This window comes from Manihot esculenta, chromosome 9, assembly GCF_001659605.2.
Source record: "Manihot esculenta cultivar AM560-2 chromosome 9, M.esculenta_v8, whole genome shotgun sequence".
Taxonomy (NCBI): Eukaryota; Viridiplantae; Streptophyta; class Magnoliopsida; order Malpighiales; family Euphorbiaceae; genus Manihot; species Manihot esculenta.
This window is the reverse complement of record NC_035169.2, coordinates 30,025,353-30,045,452: the sequence shown is the minus strand read 5'-3', so window position 1 is coordinate 30,045,452 and position 20,100 is coordinate 30,025,353. Positions and strand designations below refer to the sequence as shown.

The following is a 20,100-nucleotide window of genomic DNA, read 5'->3' as shown; positions in this document are numbered from 1 at the left end:
AAATGCTGCAGCACATGTAGTAGACACACCTCTAGTTGATATTGGTCAAAATGGGTATGGAGATTGGAATAACAAAATGGATATTTCAGCCTTAGCAGGAGAAATCATAAAGTTCATGAAAGGAAAGAATGTGCTCGATGAACAAATCAGTGCCAATACTGCAGATTTTGCAAGTGAAATGTCTCAATCTAGTCATATTAACATGCATTATAAGAATTATGGTTCTTGGATAGTAGATACAGGTGCAATCAACTACATGTGTTCAAACCTCCAACTATTTGATAAGACTAATCCTTTATTATCTCCCAAAAGTTATTCACTTACCTGACGGCTCTCTACAGCATGTTACATATACAGGAACTGTTATACTACAACCTAATTTGATTCTTACAAATGTCATGTATCTGGCCAATTTCAAATGCAACATGTTATCTATCAATTCTCTTGGTAACACTTCAAAAGTTAAAGTCACATTCTACCACAATAAATGTGTTTTGCAGCAGAGTGATGATGTCATTGTTGTAGGGAAGGCAAAATCTGGCCTATATTACCTTAGTAACACTAGCCAAATTTATCTTACTACATGTAATAACACAGTAGAATCATCTGCCATGCTTTGGTATTTAAGACTGGGCCATATTTCCAGTTTCAAATTGAGTCATATTGATGTATTTAAAGTTCATTCAACCAAAGTTCTTATATGTACTGTTTGCCCTCTATCCAAACAACAAAGAAAACATTTCCTACTAGCCAGATTCACACCATTGTGTTTTTTACCTTGTGCATTTGGATGTTTGGGGACCTTATAAGGTTTCATCTTTGACTGGAGCAATATTCAAGGTAATAATTGTGGATGATTTCAGTAGGTAAACTTGGACCTACATGATTGCAACTAAAACACAAGTTCCTTCTGTTTTACTCAATTATTACAATATGATTGAAACTCAGTACAATAAAAGTGTGAAAAAGTGAAAACAGATAATAGAACTAAATTTATTGGACAAAATAGTGTTGAGATTTTTAATTCTAAAGGGATAGTGCATTAGAAGTCTTGTGTTTATAGCCCACAACAAAATGGTGTTGTTGAGAGGAAGCATAAACACATTTTACAAGTAGTTAGGTCCATCATGTTTCAAGTAAACTTTCCTATTAAATTTTGGTCAGAATCTATTTTAGCTGCAACTCATTTGATCAACGGATTACCTACCAAAGTCCTAAAATGGAAATCTCTTTTTGAAATTCTTTTCAAGACCAAGCCTAGTTATGAATATTTGAGAATTATTGGGTGTCTTTGCTATGCTACCAACCTTAAACCTCATAAACATAAATTTGAAGCTAGAGCCTTACCTTTTGTTCTCATTGGATATGCTCCACAGTATAAAGGTTATAAGTTGTATTGTTTGACTAGTAGGGATATATTCATTTCTAGAAATGTGAAGTTTCATAAGTCCATCTTCCCTTTTATAAATTCAACCACACCAGCTTCTATTTATTTTTTATCTTTACCTGTCATACCCATATCAAATAGTGACTCTTTTGTACCTGAAATACAATCCAAGTTTCAATCTCAGATCTCACCTTGTACTTCACCCACTTTTGTCAAGCAAGCACCACATGTTTATAGCTCATCTACTCCTCTTCTCAATCTTAACACCTACAGAAGACTTGTTGGAAGATTACTTTATCTCAGTCTGACTAGACCTGATGTTGCTTATTCTGTGCAGCAGCTTAGTCAGTATATGCATAAACCTTGCCAATCTCACTGAGATGCAGCTCTTCATGTCTTAAAATACTTGAAAGGATGTCCAGGGAAAGGTCTATTTTTCCTTGAGTCTAACTCATTATAATTATTTGCTTATTGTGATGCAGATAGGGTTTCATGTTCTATTACCCATAAGTCCATCACAGGATACTGTATTTTTTTGGGTCCTTCCCTCATTTCTTGAAAATCCAAGAAATAACAGACTGTTAGCCATTCCTTCGCAGAAGCAGAATATCGTAGTATGGTAGCTACTGTTTGCGAGCTTCAATGGGTTACTTATGTTCTTCATGATTTACAAGTCAATATTCAGCTTCCCATTTCTTTAAAATGTGACAATCAAGCTGCCATACATATAGCTACTAATCCAGTTTTTCATGAACGTACCAAGTACTTAGATATTGACTGTCATATTGTGAGAAATCAATTAGCTATTGGTTTTATTTCTATTACACATATTTCTTCTAAATTTCAGGTAGCTGATCTTTTTACTAAGCCTCTCCCTAAGCTCCTATTTTATTTTCTCTTATCCAAGATGGGGTTGGTTGATTTCTCCCCACCTCTATCTTGAGGGGGATTTAAATGTATAAAATAGTAGGTTAGAAAATAAAGTGAGTTGTACAATAAAGTGAGCTATACACAGTATTATAGCATGTCTAGGAAGGGCAGTGAGTTTGTTAGGGGAGAATTCTTCTAATAGGTGAGTCATATGCACGTCAACTAAATTAATTAGAATCCTCTCTATATATATTCCATCATGTACATTGTATTTTTTTTTTTATAAGAGTGAAATGAGATAATTTGTCTCTCCTTCGCTATTGCTTTTCTATATGCTGTTTGGTTTCTTTTGCTCTGTTTGGCTTTTCTAAAAAGTGTATAAGCACCTGATACATTAATGAATAGAATCAAAAACCAAATGACTTAAAGTTATGAATCCAATTCTAAGTTGGCATAATTAATGAGATAAGTTATATAAAAGGAGATTTTCTCCTTCTAGTGCTTTTACTCAAATTATGATAATATTTTGTTACTTAATATATTATCAAATAATTATATATTAATTATTGTGTGATTTGAGTATTGAATCTATTATAAAATATATTAGATGAAATTAATGAATATTTTGATATTGAAAACCATTTATGTGATTTTATTGTCCTTTTCTACTAATACAATTTTACTTTCCGAGAATTTAATATACCAACCAAACAAATTTCATCATATTTCCTGAGAAATAACTTCTCGATTAATATATTTTCCAAGAAATGCACTTTCCAGAAAATAAATTAATTTCAACCAAACAAACCCTTAAAAGCATTTTTCTCTTCTAGTTTTGTTTGTCCCCTTCTCCACCTTCAGTAAGGTATGAGCTCTCTTCTTAAGGAAACTACAATTTTGCTTTTAAAATCTGAGTGCCTCCTTTGTCTTCTTAGAGTGTTATTTGTAAGAATTTAATATGGGTATCAATATTTCTAATTTTACTATAATTAATGGTTAAACATTGTATTTAATAATTTTTAGTTGAACCGAGGCTAACAAATCTTTTAATTTGTAAATTTCAAAAATCAATACCAATATATTTTTAAACTGTAACTATGGATAGTAACGTATTTAAATCGTAGAATTAAGATATCACCGTAAGGTTATAAATTCAAACGGTTGAAAAAAATTCATAAGAAATTTCTTTCATTTGTATGATATAAGTCAATGTGATACCTAAATGCTGAAAAATATAATTAAAAAAGAAAATTATTAGGGTAAGATTGAAATATAAAATATTTACTCTCTAAAAGAAAATTTTTAAAGAAATCTATTAACCCTCAATTTGAAATTAAAATTTTCGTGGGAATTCAATTCAAATAATTTTTTTAAAAAAATGAGAAAATTTATTTTTTTTTAATTTAAAAAAAATTCTTTTATAATTTTACAAAAATTTATTTAAATCCTTACAAAAAAAATTATGCTAATGAAAGAATTAAAATTTTATGGATGATGGTCAACAAGTCTATTAATTGTTGAAATCTGTTTGAAGGGTAAGATGTTTATTCATAACCAAGATTTTTTTTTCTCAAACTGCAAAGAATTTATTAAATGATTTAAAAACTTTTATAGTAAATGCATCTTTAATGATTTAAAAAAAAACGATTTATATTTAAAAAGTGGAGAGATCAGTGAAAATATTCAGAATTATATGATTTTTTATTATTTATTTTGGTTACACTTACTCTTTAGTATATATGAAAGAAACAAAATAGAGATATTTTTGAAATGATACATCTTGATCTTATGATACATCTTGATCTTATTGTTATATTGCAATGTATTTCATTGATCTTAGACATCTACAGTAAAGTGGTATTTTACGGATTTATTTTACTCCTTGTCATTCAAACTCTCTTCTATCATTGTTTGAAGCCTTTTTCTAGAAAAAAATATCAAACTCAATTGTAATGTGACATGAAGAGATCAATTTTCACTTAATGATATTTCAGTGATTACTTCATATGGATTAAAAAAATATATATATGTATAATATTAGTGTATTGAGTGTGGTATTCATGTGCTCTGACATTTAGCAGAGGAGGCATGGACTATGTTGATAACAATTCATTTAGCATTTAAAGTTAATTTTCTATCTATTGTGTATGAATATGACTTAATCGTTGTGTATAATATTTTTTATGATATGCAATTCGACTTTCCATGAAACATTCATATCACAATTGCTGCTGTAATTTTTTATTTCTATCATGTTTCTCTAATGGTTTTTTAGGTGTGTTTGCTAAGTTTAGACTTTAAAATTTAGTTAGTAATTTTATAAATTATATGAATTAGTGGATTTATTATAGTTTTTTCACTGCTGATAACAGTCATAAAATGTAACGCTGTATTGCAGACCAAAAAAAAGAGATTGCTGAAAATGTTCGTTAAAGTGCACGAGGCAGAGAAAAAAATTTGTGTAAAAAGAAATTTAGTAAAAATGAAGCAGCAGAGAAGAAAATTTTGTTTTGTGATTCATATTTTATTTTATTTATATGTATATATATATTCTTTTGTTTGTATCTTTTCCATCTCCAATCTGTGTGAGAGTAGAAAATTTGATAAATCCCATAGATTGAAGAGGCGTGGTGGGATAGAAAATAACACTCCAACCAATCATCTCAATACAGGCACAGTCTCTGCTTTGTCTTCTCTCGTGTGTATCTCAGGCTATGCAAATAATTTCCACAATCAGTTATCCAAATAAAAATTTTTCCCATTTCTTCTTCTGGGTAGAGAGAATCAGAGGATTTTTGTATGATTGATATCTCCGTCGCACACCACAAAGAGAATGACAGGCTGATTAAATCGAAGACTATCTCTAAGTCCTGCTGAGGAAGACGACCCAAAACCCACTCTGATTTCTCCACCCGAAGTGAGACAGACAGCTGCTGTTCACCTTTTGTTGGGTCTTCTACTTCATCAAAACCAGCTTTAGGTGAAGAGTTTAAGGATTCCACCAAATCCCACCTTCAATTTTTCACCCTTTTCTTTGCTTGCACAAATTACAGTCAACCCCAGCCGCAGAATCTCTGTGTTTCTGTTTTCCAATTATTGTTCCAACTTTTTTGAAAACCCACAATCTGATAACCCTCGATTGCCTCTGTTAATTGCAATCCAAACCAAACCCAGGTAGAATTTTGGCTTTGTTTGTTTGTTTTGATTTTGGAGATTATATTTATATCGATCCTGTTGAATTAGGTTTTGTTTTGTTGCTGTACAAGAGATGAATTTCAGGAGCATGGAAGAGTTCTGGCCTTTCTATGTGACACAACACTCAAAACCATGGACGAGGCGTTGGCATTTTGTGGGTACACTTACAAGTATTCTCTTTTTGCTATACTCAGTGTTTGTTAATTTGAGGTTTTTGTTCTGTGTGCCCTTGTTTGGGTATGGTTTCGCATGGTACAGCCATTTCTTTGTGGAAAGGAATGTTCCTGCAACATTTGGGCATCCATTTTGGTCTCTTCTATGTGATTATAAGATGTTTGGATTGATGCTTACTGGCCAAATGGATAGAGAGATCAAGAGGCTTGGAAAGAGGCCTGTGTTGCAGAGCTTTTAGTCAATTGATGCCAAGGCATTTGCTTTGCTGTTTGTTTCCTGGTGAAAACAATCACATACATGTAATGAAGATGCTTAAACTTCCCCCTCAATTTGTGTTAGTAACTTCTTGTGTGTTCACTTTCCTCTCCATGTAAACACGTTCATTTCTGAATTAAAGACAGGCTCTTGAGCAAAATCAATTGATAAAGGGATTGCTTTTTGTTTATCAGAATTCAGAATCTTCAATGGGTTTCTATTACCTTTTTCAGTATAAGAATGGTTTGTTAGATATTGTGCTTTGAAGGAGTCTGAACTAACTTTGTTGGTTTTGAACTGAAACCCACAGAGTTGGGGTAGAGCAACTGCGAAAATTACCCTACTCAACCCGGACTCAATTAGTCTTTTTGATCTGTTTAGAATCAAAAGAATGAAACAGACAGCAATTTGCCCCATTTTTTCACCCAATGCGGTTTTGTCAACACTTATAATGATACAGGATATTTCAGGAATGAAACTCACTGGATAACTTTGAGATAATCTTCCATTGGACATTCTCGAGATACTCCAGCAAATGGGCAAATGATGAGCTTCAATTGTTGAACATCACCATTTGTAGCACATTACAAATACCCAGCTGAAGAATTTGTAATGGTAAACATTGGGCGTATCAAAGATGGATCAGTCAACTATTTGCTAGTGTCTAAAAGATTCATGAGTGAATTTTGCAAACTAGCATCTGATTTTGGAATAAAAAATTACTTTCCATCTCCCATTCGGTACAGGAATTTCAGTCCACCTCATATCAAAGTATGTTGCTAATTTTTTTGACGTTACAAGAGTTCAAAAATTAAATTCTATTGATCTTCAAGCTTGTCAAAGATCTACTTTGAAGTCAGGCCAACAAATACTTCATGAGGTCCAATGTTCTGTTGTCGGCAGAAGCTTCCTGACCATGACCATAGCTCAGCTGATACTATATATTCACTTCCCGTCAATTTTGTGCATACTCACTGGTTGGCACACGATTATATTCACAGGTCAGTGTTCCTTGAAAATGATGGTAATGGCATGGCCTCCTGAGGACGAAGAATGACTAGCACACCGAACATCCCAAGCATTGGAAGGACAATGAGCCACTTCAGAAGTTTGTAATAGTACATATGGAATGTTAGAGAAAACTCATCTGAGAAATAAAGTCCATTCTTGTCAACCATCTCCACCAATACAGTCCCAGTAGTCCTTACACCAACTGTTGGGAGTTTTATACGATATCTTCCTGGAGAATCAAAGGTTTGATTTTGCTTTATGGTTCTCTCGCCTTGGTAATTACCTGGAACTAACAAGGTTGTCTGCATTGTTCCAATTGGAAATGAGATTTATAAGTCTGTCTTGGGATTGCTGTTGGAAAATTGTAACGTGCATCAAATAGAGCAACTTACAGTGACTTTATAAGGCACTTGATACCCGGAAGGGAATCTGTGTCTATCTACAATCTCAATCTCCACCCAGAAGTTCTTCCCCTCCTCATCACGAAAAGCTCTCGATGAAGGTGTAATATAGATCCCCTCACGGTTGTACCGGTTTGCAACATTATTTCTTCCTTGATTAGCTGATCTCCAAGCCTGAAAATGCACAAGAATAATTTAGATAAATATCTCAAGTACAAGGATAGCATATGAGAAATAGTCCACGGCTTAGGTTCAAATGCTTCCTGCCTTAAGGGGATGATGTGGAACAGGAGTAGAGAAGCAAAAAACATTTCCATTCATTGTTGTGACGACAAGGTCAAGATCATCTCCACCATCAACATTGTCTGCCAGGACCATGCTATACCTGCAACCAAAAGATTCAAATTTATCCAAATTACACAACAGAAGAAATGAGAGGAATCATAAGACCAAAGTGAAAGGGTAAAGGAAAGTCTTACGAAGTTTCACCAATATCAACAACATCAGCACAAGATGTGGGCCCATCTACAAGGTACAAATATCCATCAAATGATGTTGTCACCAGACTGAGTCCCTTGCGTTTCTCCCCACGTTTACTTAAATCAACAAGAAGAACTTGATTCATCACTCTCCCATGTGTTCTATATGGGTATGGCCGTACATCTGAACCATCCTTGCCACTAAGAACAAATATGTTCCCTGATAGGGTTGGGACTACAACATCAGTATGGCCATCTCCATCAACATCGCCTATAGTTGGGCCCTGAAGAAATGTGGTCATGTCTGTTAGATTACTATCATTGAGCATTGTTATAACAGGTTTCCAATTAAATATCATATACGGGTAGTACCATATTAAGGCATGTCAAGCTACCATTGTAAACTTTTAAGTTATCATGCCCAATTCTGTACATATACAGGGACTACAAGATTCTTGAATGCCCCAGTCAGAAGCACAGTTGGGCGTACAAGGATGACCAACAATACACCATTCAACATGGTAAACCAGTCTATATGTGCACTAAAAAGGGCAAGTAGACTATCCATCACTTCTAATCTAGCAAAAACTCTCAAAAATAAAATATTATCCTGATAGCCAAGAAAGATATTCAACTAATTTATCTGAAGAAAAGAAATATAGCAGTTCCAATTGCAAGTTTACAACCAATAAAATAAGTATAAACTAAATTTTCTAGTACCTGCTCCTTTATAAACTCTACTAATGCAGCAAAAGTATGAATCCAAAACTTGCACTGGATTTGAATTTCTAAGAACGATAATTTCCACAGCTAGCATTCATCAATTAATACAGCAAAATATAACACTAGAACAATCTTCTTTTTTCTGGTGAAATATTTATGGAGAATGTTATTTCACTACTAAAAACATATCAATAACGATTTACAGTAGCGAAGAGAAATATCGCCATAACATCAATAGAATTTGCTGCAAACAACATAAATTTCCCCATGACTGGTGTAAAAAACGGAAAGGCGCTGGCTGCTGCACACCCAAGTTACTAAAATAATTACAATTGAAAGATAAAACACTTGAATGTAAAGAAAATCTAGGAACTCTCCCTTTGTTTTTCCTGTCTTGCTTGCCCCTCTCTCATTCTCAATCAGAGCCCTGAAATTGGACTATCAGGTTCCTTCCTTCCCAGGCTCAAAAGGTTATCTCACAAAATCACCTCTAGCTTAGGGATCTGAAATTCTCATCACCATCTACAGGACAGAAGCATGTTTATCCTTGATTGGTTCTATGGCATCCTATCCCTTTCAGTCTCTAGCATATAAAGGCCAAGATCTTGTTTATAGATTTTGAAAATACTAGCAAAACGACCTTGCTTCACATGTTGAAAGATGAGGTTCTTTCCTTTCTCCATTCCTTCGATTTTTTTTTACTGTATAATTAGTTCTCCTCTAGTAATGGATGAGTTTGAGAATCTCGCCATTCAAATAACCCTTCCTAGGTATTATTATCTTTCTATTTCTTGGTTTCTTTTAATTATCTGGAATTGAGTTTATGTTGGTATTTTATCCCCCCTCTCTTTTTTTTTTTTGGGTTTGAATTCGAGTGAGTTCTTTTACTTTTCTTGAAATATCCATTTCTTCAGCAGAAAAAGGTCCAAGGTTTTAGTCACTGGGTATGGGATGTTATGTCTTAGTTGATGCTTGAATTGCAGGTTTACTGTTGATGCCTCGAGCAAGAAAGCCACTTTCTTAAGGTGTTTGATAGAATTGTTTTGATTTTTTCGTTTATCATATATTCATTCTTAAATGTTGATTTTTAATGTGATAATTTTCGCTAGTTCCTGGTGGTTCTAGTTTTGACTAAATCAGTCTTATAATGAAACGAGCTTACATTTCTCTCAACAAGGAATTGTTCATGGATTGTTAGCTGTTGGTCCTATTTCTTCTCAATTTTCATTTTATTGGATGGATGTACAACTCATTGTGATTTTCTCGTCCAATGGTTAATTCAAGTGTTTCATGTCACAGATCATCATGGGAATAAACTCTCTGAGGATGATGTGGCTTAACAAATCCAACAGGTAGGTATGCAAAACCAGTCTCTTTTTTCTTTCTCTTAACTTCATTTATTGTAAATACAGAATATTTGGTTTTAAAAAAAAGTTGTACTGGAAATCCATGCAATTCAAAGAATAAAATTCAGTCTAAAATACTCCTATTCAGTGGTAGGGATAAATAATTCGTTCGAGAAGAAATATGTTGGTCTAGAAAATTCATGGAGGAAATACAAGTCAATTTGATAAGTTATTTTATATACTTAAATTGTAGACTACAAATTTTTCTGTTTTAATCACACTTCACAATTTGAGACATTAATAAGTAAATAAGAAGCAGTATTGATGTTTTGGCCTGCACCATGTGAGTTTAGCATCATTTTAAGACGCAACTGTCATAACTGTAAGGCCTGAGGCTTGCATCTCTCTGCAACTTTAAAACCTTCTTTTAAAAGTCAATTTCATTCTCAACGATTCATTCTTTTCAAACAATGTGTTTGTTGAAGTTAAGTTTATTATTCGATCAAGGGTCACTGCTGCTGCTTATTCTTTTCTTTTTTGCTTTTCTCTTTTCTGTTCTTGATTTCTTATCCTTTAATTTGAACAAAACAATTTCTGCGTAGCATCCCACTTTCATTTCTTCTGGGAGAAAAATATTACATCAGTCATATGTATGGGTCCCCAGTTAGTTCCAAAGCAGAGAGGCTTAGGGTAATCCACTGCTTAGAGGAATGCCAGAGGTACACATATTTGCAAAGTTTGAAGTTCATGTTAGTCTCTGGTTTTCACGTGTGCGATTCATGCTTCATTTTCTAGACTCTTCGTAATGCCTAAGATTTAATCAGAAAGATTCCATGCCTAGAAAACATGTAAAGGATTTTAATGCATTAAGGGAGATAAATTTAAAGAAAACGTGTATGAAGGATATTAACACGAGGGATAATAAGATGGAACAAGATGAAATAGTGTGTGAAGTCGAGAGAAATCTATTGGCTAGATAACACATTGCAAGTGGATAAATAAAGAAGTGGCCTGTTACATATTAATAGAAAGAAGTTCAGAAATAAGGGAGTGAGAGCTGTTGAAAAATCAACAAAAGTTAGCTGAGTGTTTTGGACGGAAATCCAAGAGCAGTTATTCTGTTAATAACCAAATCTTAGCAGAAGTAGAAGGATAAATACCAATGTATAGATTGTATTCTCACTTGATAATCAAGAATCAATACAATCTTCCTTCTCTCCAATTCTTCTCTCTTCTCTCTCTCTTTATTCTTCTTCTAACCCTTGATCCCTAAATCTTTTACACAAAGCCTCTTCAAAATGTTCTCAACATTGATTCTTGTTTCCCTTACTCCAATTACAAAACCAAGAATCAGCCCTACCAATTAGGTGCAACCCAGCAATTCCTACCAGTTTATCTTGTGGAACACCTCAAAATACTTGAGACACTTTCTAATCCATACCCTAGGGTTACTGCCATCATAAGTGCTCAAACTCAATTTAGGAAGAATTCAAGTTACCTGCATTATTGAATTCAGTCCCTCCAGGTTCTTTTTTCTGGGCAGGCACAGATTCTTTAGGCATCGGCAAAATTCCATGGCTTCACACTCCATTGTCACCTTGAGATCCCAAAGAATTCTCTTTTCCCCAGGCAGCATTCATTCCAATTATCAACATCATCAATGGAACTTTTTATTTCTTGTATCTCTTTCTTCATGCCATCCATATCTTGCCTTACTCCTAGTTGCAGGTGCTTAAAACCAGACTTTAGGGTTTCCATGTCCTTGCAAGACCCTCAGAATTCAGATTGGAAGAATCTGACTTGTTCTTCCAGCTGCGCCAGCCTCACACCTTCTTGACTTACTATCATGGATCTTGCTGCCATTGATTCTTTCCGAGCTCTGATACCAAATGTCAGGATGGAATTCCTAACAGAAGAATCTCAGGGAGAAGAAGAAGAAGAAGAAGAATAGAGAGAGAGAAAGAGAGAAGAGAGAAGAATTGGAGAGAAGGAAGATCGTATTGATTCTTGATTATCAGTGAGAATACAATCTGACAGTGGTATTTATCCTTCTACTCCTGCCAAGAGTTGGTTATTAACAGAATAACTGCTCCTGGATTTCCCTCCAAAACGCTCAGCCAACTTTTGTTGACTTTTCAACAGCTCACACTCCCTTATTTCTGAACCTCTTTCTATAATACGTAACATGGCCAAGTTCATGACACTTCTTCACATTCTCTATGAATTGGTTGAAAAAATTAAGAAATTACATGTAGATGAATCTGAGCTGGATTTTGTGGACATAATCTGAGCTGGATCTTTGTGGAAATACATGTGTTCTTAATATGGATGCTGCATGAGAATGCTTTAAGGGACTTGATCTTGTGACTTCAAAAACAGCGCAGGATGGTACATGGGACTTGGATATGTATTCATTCTTAATATGGATTTTCTTGACTGTTTTATGTTTGGAGCAGGATCAAGGTCTTACAAGGTACTAGAATTTTACCCATGAACAGCACCTAGACATGCATTTAACAACTGTTGTTTTTTCAATTTTCTGAACTTTAACATACTGTCCTCTGCTTTACTAATTTATCTCACTTTCTCATTTAGTAGGTTATTGGTTCAAGTCTAGAGGAAAGCCTATAGTATCAATTAACTAGTTAGCTAAACACTGATGTCTGATGGACTTTCAAGTGCTCGATATATGGATAAAATTAAAAGATAACATTATGTTGGTTTTTAAGTGCTTCAACCACTATTCAAGTGTATACTTTTCTGCAATGCATGAAAGTTTAATGAACTTTATAATATAATAAAATTTTTAAATTAATTATATTGATTGAGATTTGTATAATGTGCACTTTTCATTATTAATAACTTTTTATAAATAGATAAAATAGCAAATTGCATTAGCCTGTAGAATTGTGATTGGCTAGTTATATCCTTAGAAGTATTTCAAATTAATGGATTTATTTTATGTCCTTTTAGTAGAGGAAATTATAATTCTTTTAGTGGGGAAACTTTTCACCATAAGAAGTCCTTTTCTATTTTATAGGAATTGTTTTATTTATTATTTTTAGGGGGGAATATTTTAATTATTATTTTTTCTGGCAACATCTTATTTTCCACTAAAATCTTTTGCAATGCACTATTCACGGCAAACTAGTGGCCATTTTAGCATTTGCCATAAAATATTTTAGCAGTGATTTTTAAGCGTTTAGAAGTGTTATTTCCCCAACAAAAAGCATACTTTCTTGTAGTGTAAGACAATGAAATGAAGAATTTCCAAGATTTAGATGTCAAAGAAGGCATGACAACTTTTTGGATCAACCAACAAATCATTTGATCATTTGAAAGAGGAAGCACCTATCACATGCAATCAGAGACTGACACCATATGCATTCATACAGAAGTTATAATATTTATCAAGAGAAACTGAGATAGAAAACAGACCTGGGAAACAAGACTCTTCACATGTCTCTCCCAAATTTCTTTTCCTTGTGAAGTCCATGCAGCAACATTTCCATGTGTATCAGTAGTCACTAGTTCTATTTTTCCATCATCATTGATGTCAGCTGCAACTACAGCTCCTTGAATTTCAGCCATTTCTAGAGGAAAATTTTCTCTAATATTTCCTGAATGAAGAGACAAATTTTAGCCCCCAATTCCCTATGCAGAACTGAAATCAAGTGTGTTGCATAATTGGAAGGCCAAATGATGACCAAAAAAAGGGAACCTTCATGCACTTTTTCACTTGCAACCACTCCTTTTAATTTTATAAATTTCATGCACAATCTTTCTCATCAGTAACAAAGTAAACCTATTCATTTTGTTAGTGTTCTCAAGTCCTTGGTGGACATGAATTTGAGTGTTTCTGAAGGTTGTGTGCAGAGTAGCCATCAGATCCCAGGCGCATAGACTCAATAGAACTGAACCAACCATTTTTTGCCTTTTTTTTTTTTGGGTAAATGAATTAAAACCACATTGTAAAAGAAGATAGAGGGGTAATTAAACTGTATTACTAAAAGAACCTAAAGGGGCTAGCAACCATTCACAACAAAGTATATGCACACATTAAGAACATCCAAGAAAAATAGGCGAAAAAACTACAAGAAAATTTCCAACAGCAAAATGATCAACATAAAAACTTGTAAAAGATCTAATAAAAGGACAAGTATTATGAATACCATAACATTTTATTTTTATATTCCAAGTTCCAACTACTTTAAATTTAGGGGAAACTACCCAAAGGCATGTCAAAAACCATCAGTCATTCCCTATAATTATTATTTTCCATTTAGCCTCTAAGGTTTAATTTTGTCAACAAAATGGTTCATCCATTAAAATTTTATGAAAGAAAAAGACTTAACTAGTGCACAAAGCACCCTACATTTGGAAGCTCCAGTGAGAGTTGATGAAAAAGATAAACTTACACTTGTATTGCAAAGAGATTTTTTTTTTACTTTTTGTGGCTCAAACACGTGATCTCTAAACTCTAGGTCTCAATGAAGTAACTTATCCTTGCATCAAAGCCATCCTTTACTCATTCAAAATTTATATTTAAGCAAATTACTCATATTAAATTTAGATTATATATTTTAATAATTAGAACTCATTTTAATACATAATTATAATGATACAAAATATTATTTAAATATTTAATTAACTCTTCATATTATATAATTATCTAAATATAAAAAATATCCTTATCAATGTAAAATTTCTTATAAAAATATAAACAAATATGTACTAATAAAAATATCTTTATATAATTATTTAATATATATTTTTATCAATACAAAATAATTGTTATAATAATTATTCATTAATAAATATAAAATGATATTTAATCATAATTTATGTATAAATGAAATGAAAATTAAATTACAAAATAAATTTCTTGAGAATATTAATAAATTATAGCAATAAATTATTATGTATGATTATGTATTTTCAAAATAAATTACATAAAAAGAAAAGCTTTTTCACATAACTTTTTATTGAAAAAATCACATTAAAATAATTTTTATAATTTTGTTTTCATCACTGCAAACAAAATTAATTCTTTTATAAAACTATATACTATAATATAAAAAATGGAAGAATTTAGAAAACAAAAATTATTCTGTGATTAACTATTTTTTAGTATTCTATATTTCAATAATTATATTATTGATATAATTAAATAATTACTTAAATATAAAATTTGAATGGAGTGACCATTTTGTTAACAAAAGAAACTTGAGGGACATAATTGTGTTATGGATAATGGATAGACCAAATCCATTAAACTCCAAATATTGAGGACGTCTTTTGAAGCTCAATCAATCTTAATTATTGTTTAGATTAGGATAGACTTTTTGGTTATAATCAATCTTTATTATTGTTTAGACTAGGATAGACTTTTTTATTACTATCAATCTTTATTATTATTTAAATTAGGATAGACTTTCTAGTTATTATCAAGTAAGGTAGAACTTATAATTTATTAGGAATGTTTATGCTATTGTAAACCCTTCATTACATATATAGGGTTAATTTATGAGCAATAGAGGAAGCAGATTAATTACAAACGCATTTGAGATTTAAAACTCTATCTCGTTAACAAGTCTAATGTGTTAAGAGCTCCCTCTGATAAGCTCCTTTCCCACCCGTCATCCTGTGAGGCGATCCGTAACCCAGAGGACAGTAACAAATTGTTTCAAATCAGAAAGTGGATAAGTAAATTAATAGTAAACTTGGATAGAATGACTATTTTGTTGAAAAAATCAAACCTTCAGGGTGCTAAAATTGTTTCGCGAAAAAATGCATGGACTGACCAGTGGTTTTGATATACCTTAGGGATTAACATGTGATTTACCCTTAAATTTATCTCAGAACACTATTAAACAAGGAAAGCAATTGTAGGTTTGCCCTACAGAACTTAGCAGAAAAGAAAGAAGCACACAAATAAGAAAGCAATCAAACTCCAGCTCAGCAAATTCAAAATGAACACATGATAACCGGAAGGCGCAACAAGAGTTATTAATGTCAACACAGCAAGAGAAAATTAAAGATAAATTAATAATTAGAAAGCATTTTCTAAGATAATTTTAGCTTTTAAGTCAAAGCAGATTCAAATTTGACAAAGACATAAAACAACGGAGTGGAGAAAAAGAAGCAGGAGTTTACCATGATGATCCAAGACATAGAACAAACCAAATGAAGTTCCAACGAGAATATCCAAATTCCCATCCCCATCTAAATCAACCACTGTGGGGGAAGAATATATATATGCACGGAAGGTTGAAGTATCTGTACTTAGATCCAATTCTCTAGTCCACTTAACTTGCCTTGTGTCAAGGTTAAACACAACAATGGAACCAGCAACATATTTTCCAATATCAATGCCACCTAATTCTTTCAAATGATCTGGATTGTCATAATACCTGTCCATTGTGCAATACCATTAGGGTAAAGGATGCACTCAAATGACAAACAAATATGAGATCTATGTGATCTATCTGAATTCTAATAATAACTGCAATTGGTTCTGCTCAAGTTCATCTTAAAATTTAAACTATTAATTCAAAGTTCAAACCTAAAATATCAGTACATATATATGGAAAAAGAGAACTCACTCATGGTCGAAGAAGTATGAAACTGCAACAATCATCTCTAATACCCCATCATTATCAATATCTGCTATGACCTGAAGGAGTTAAGAGAATAAAATGTTATCTTCCTGCCATATTTACATCTCATTTGTAACCATCAAGGAAGGTTTATCCACCAAAAGGGATCAAAGATTCAAAGTTGTTCAGGTTGATAGTATACTCACAGGAGTGCACAAGATATGTGAATCAATATTCACATAATCCTCCAATTTTTCATGTTTCTCTTCAGTCCACTCCTCGTCGCCCCACTTGGAGTCATCAACATAATCGTCATAGTCATAACTATACTCATCACCCAGCTCATCATTATCACGGAATAACTCAAAAGATGAATCTGCATCTGCTTCCAATCCTTCATCATTTTCTGCAGTTGCTTCATGAACATCCTCATCGCTATTTTCTCCAGATTGTGAACTAACTTCCTGAGAACCCTTGGAATTGTCATCTTCCAGAAGCCTTCTCCCAGTGTTACTATTGGTTCCAACTGATCCATCAGTTTTTTCATTCTCAGTATCATTGGTTCCAACTGACTCAGTATTTATAGAAGTATTACTAACAACACTTGTCGGCAGTGTGATGACTGACTCTGTTCGATTCCCATTCATTCCCTTTTCATTCACAGGAAGAGATTCATTCACAGGAACAGATGCATTCACAGGCACAGATGCATTCAATGGAGGGTGAATTTCTGTTGATGCAGAAACTGAATTGTTCACTTCTGGTGTAGTTCCAGTTGTTTCTGAAAAACACAATATTTAATGATTACATCAATTCTTGTTAGAAGAGATTCAAATTATGCTATTACATAAAGCCAGACCATCTAACAGATATTAGGAAGTCCCTTGAAAATTACAGCAAAAGTAATTATTATGCACTTATGTTGCGGGCCAAGACCATAATAAAATCAATTATAGAAGGAAGCAGTATGCCTCTTGTCCAAAACTTCTCCCAGACACAAGCAAATGATGAAGTGGGGATTACCAAATCTCGTGTTTGCAGTTTCAGCACATAAAGAAGAAGAAGAAGAAGAAGAAGAAGAAGAATATAGGCAATAGATTTATATTCCCAACCTCAATATTGTAACCCCTTAAAAAAATTGTTAGCATCGTGTTTTAGGGGAAAAAAAACACACTGAAGATAGCTTCAAAAAAAAAACATAACTTCATCTATAGCCAACTACTTAGTAGATAGGGAAAAAGAAGAAAGCTTCAGTAAAATAATAAAATAAACCAGCCACAAATACAAACTATTTTTGAATTGGGGAGCAACATCAACTTACGGGACACTGATTTCTTCTCAACAGCCCCTGATACAAGTTGGTCATCATGAACATCTGGATGAGAACGATCCACAGGGTCAGGATCCAGACCTACATGCCAATCCTTTTTAACACTCCTACGAGGTACCACCAGTTTCTCTGTCATCATGTAGCCTGACACCCTTAAATTAATATCATATAAATCAGCTATGAGTTTGGAAACAACAGGAGCACAATCCACTTAACCATTAATGCGACCAAAAAAAAAAAAAAGAATATAGTCACATAAGTATGTACTCTGTACCTGAAAAAGAGCACTTCACCATTATAGGTAGCCAAAGCAATTTCTCTCACACCATCCTTGTCAATATCATAAAGGAGAGGACTGGCATGCACTGTTGACTGGTGGAAAGCAGGCCAACCTGATGTGTGATTAAACAAGTATGAAAAACAGTTAGGATTGGAAAAGCAAATCAATAGATTGTCTATAAGTCCATAATTTTCACATAAATCCTTTCTTAAGTAGATAATGCATTCAATTCAATCTCACAAAATAAGTAAAGAGGACGCAAATCATCCTCCTGGAAGAAGAAGATAACAAAATTACCAGGCATTTTGTCTCCATCAGAACCTTCAAGAACTTCAAGGTAGTGAACAAAAGAAGGAACTACTATATCAAGTTTTCCATCACTAAAACAAACAAAAAGTTAAGGGTACATGTAAATCCATCTATGACCACCGAAAGCAAAGGGCCAAAAGAAAATTTCCAGAGACCAATGGAAATAGACCATGCTTAAGCTACAAATCTTACCTGTTAATATCAGCGATCAAAGGAGTAGCATAAATGCTAGAACTAACTTCCGTCTGCCATCTTAGCTCCAAATTTTTAGGGCACTGTGTATTCAACAATGCATCTTCGTCTCTGCACACAATAAAACATTAATTCATTTCCAAAAGCTGAAAAAGAAAAGTCAAATTTTACCTATCTTCCGTTAAAATTTCAAAAATTTCCTCCAACCCCACGAGAAATAACATTGAACTGATTAAAATGAGATCAAATGCGAAGCAAATTCTCACATTTCGGGGTAACCGAGGGCGTCGTCGCTGGCCTCTCGCTCCCGAAATTTATTCTTCTGAGAGTCGTCTCCATAAACGGAATTTGTAGAAGCGCCCAACAGCAAGCAAATAAGGAAAATACAAATGGTCGCGGAGGATTTCATGTGATCTTTCAGTGTATTGAGCAAAAGCAAAGCAATTGGTTTGGTCAGTGGCTCGATCGAATCAGATGCGAATCAAATTGAGAAATTAGGAGATGATAAACCCTGAAGCTGACAGGGTTCTATGGATCTAAGAGTTTCGAGATGGAGACTCGACTTCGAAGAAAATCTATACGCAGCTTGATTTCGCAGGCAGAAACGACACAGTTTACCATTTCTAACTTTTGCTCACTCTCATAGCCTGTTTGGAAGGATTATTTTACGAGAAAGGATTCGAATAAATTTTTAGAAAAATTAAATTACTTTTTCATCCCTGTTTTTTCCTCTATTTTCTAATTTAACACTTCAATCTTTAAAGTTTAATTCTATCAAATTCAAAATCTAACTATCAAAAAATTCTCTTTAAGTCAATGCTTTAAGTTTAATAAAAAAAAAAGAAAGTAAAATATAATTCAAAAACTACCATTATTCTCCTTTTCTCTTTTGCCCTTTCTTACCTTTACCCTCTCCCTCATTTCTTCAAGCCTATCTCTCTCCTTTCTTTCCCATAGTAATCTTCGGCTCAATACTCCCTTCCTCATTAAAGAAGCACCCATCATCATCTCTACTACCTTCATTGTAGCCACGGTAAAAAAGCCCTCTATAATCACTGCTCTCATTATAGCCGCTCAAAAAAGCACTCCTCCTATCTTCTACCTTAATCAAAGTCGCAAAATCTCATCATCTTGCTATTTTCGTCAAAGCCGCGAAACCTCATTATTGCTGTTCAATGTCTTTATCAAAACCTCGAAAAGTTGCAAATTCTCATTATCGCTGTTCAATGTCTTTATCAAAATCTCGAAGAAGCTTTCATCGTCACTGTGAGCAGAAATAGCATGTGGAGCGAAAGGTGCAATTAGTGGCGAGAGACGAAAACAATTAGCAATGGGTAAGCAAAAATAGTGCAATGATGGTGGATGGCAGAGGAATATGATCCAATAACAATGGCATGAAGGGGTTGATCATTGAGAAAGGACCTTTGAATTTGACGAAATTAAAATTTTAAAGAAAAATTTAAAATTTTTCTAGTAATTTAATTGATCAAATTCGGAAAAAAACAAGTGTATTTAATTGAAATTTAAATTTTTAAATTAGATTGAGACC

The 20,100-nt window shown here is 33.4% G+C and overlaps 2 protein-coding genes across 5 annotated transcripts; one reads left to right on the top strand and one right to left on the bottom strand.

Moving 5' to 3' along the window:
- The first annotated feature begins 4,825 nt into the window (after positions 1 to 4,825).
- LOC110621881 lies at positions 4,826 to 6,077 on the top strand. Of its 2 annotated transcripts, none has more exons than XM_021766158.2 (2): positions 4,826 to 5,431; positions 5,524 to 6,077. In XM_021766158.2, exon 2 carries the CDS (start codon positions 5,526 to 5,528, stop codon positions 5,862 to 5,864), a length of 339 nt encoding a protein of 112 aa, XP_021621850.1. In that variant the 5' UTR covers positions 4,826 to 5,431; positions 5,524 to 5,525; the 3' UTR covers positions 5,865 to 6,077. The 2 variants fall into 2 exon arrangements, with proteins under 2 accessions (XP_021621850.1, XP_021621849.1); XM_021766157.2 differs by having other exon boundaries at positions 5,501 to 6,077.
- A 505-nt stretch (positions 6,078 to 6,582) lies between these two features.
- On the bottom strand, positions 6,583 to 19,203 carry LOC110621880 (protein DEFECTIVE IN EXINE FORMATION 1). 3 transcript variants are annotated; one of them, XM_021766155.2, is made up of 13 exons: positions 18,818 to 19,203; positions 18,552 to 18,662; positions 18,348 to 18,430; positions 18,045 to 18,162; positions 17,762 to 17,922; positions 16,647 to 17,221; positions 16,447 to 16,517; positions 15,998 to 16,254; positions 13,280 to 13,461; positions 7,773 to 8,056; positions 7,561 to 7,678; positions 7,285 to 7,467; positions 6,583 to 7,194 (listed from the first exon to the last, which is right to left on the bottom strand). In XM_021766155.2, exons 1-13 carry the CDS (start codon positions 18,958 to 18,960, stop codon positions 6,877 to 6,879), a joined length of 2,604 nt encoding a protein of 867 aa, XP_021621847.1. In that variant the 5' UTR covers positions 18,961 to 19,203; the 3' UTR covers positions 6,583 to 6,876. The 3 variants fall into 3 exon arrangements, with proteins under 3 accessions (XP_021621847.1, XP_043815462.1, XP_021621848.1); XM_043959527.1 differs by having other exon boundaries at positions 17,762 to 17,914; positions 18,818 to 19,202; XM_021766156.2 differs by lacking the exon at positions 18,818 to 19,203 and adding an exon at positions 18,723 to 18,790.
- Between the last annotated feature and the right edge of the window lie 897 nt (positions 19,204 to 20,100).

Excerpts from the sequence above, each read along its gene's own strand:
- LOC110621880 (XM_021766155.2), bottom strand. The coding sequence starts at position 18,960 with ATGAAATCCTCCGCGACCATTTGTATTTTCCTTATTTGCTTGCTGTTG. Across the intron at positions 18,163-18,347 it reads TGATGGAGACAAAATGCCTG|GTTGGCCTGCTTTCCACCAG; the intron begins GTAATTTTGTTA and ends ATCACACATCAG. Across the intron at positions 7,195-7,284 it reads AAGTGCCTTATAAAGTCACT|ACAACCTTGTTAGTTCCAGG; the intron begins GTAAGTTGCTCT and ends GGAACAATGCAG.
- LOC110621881 (XM_021766158.2), top strand. The coding sequence starts at position 5,526 with ATGAATTTCAGGAGCATGGAAGAGTTCTGGCCTTTCTATGTGACACAA.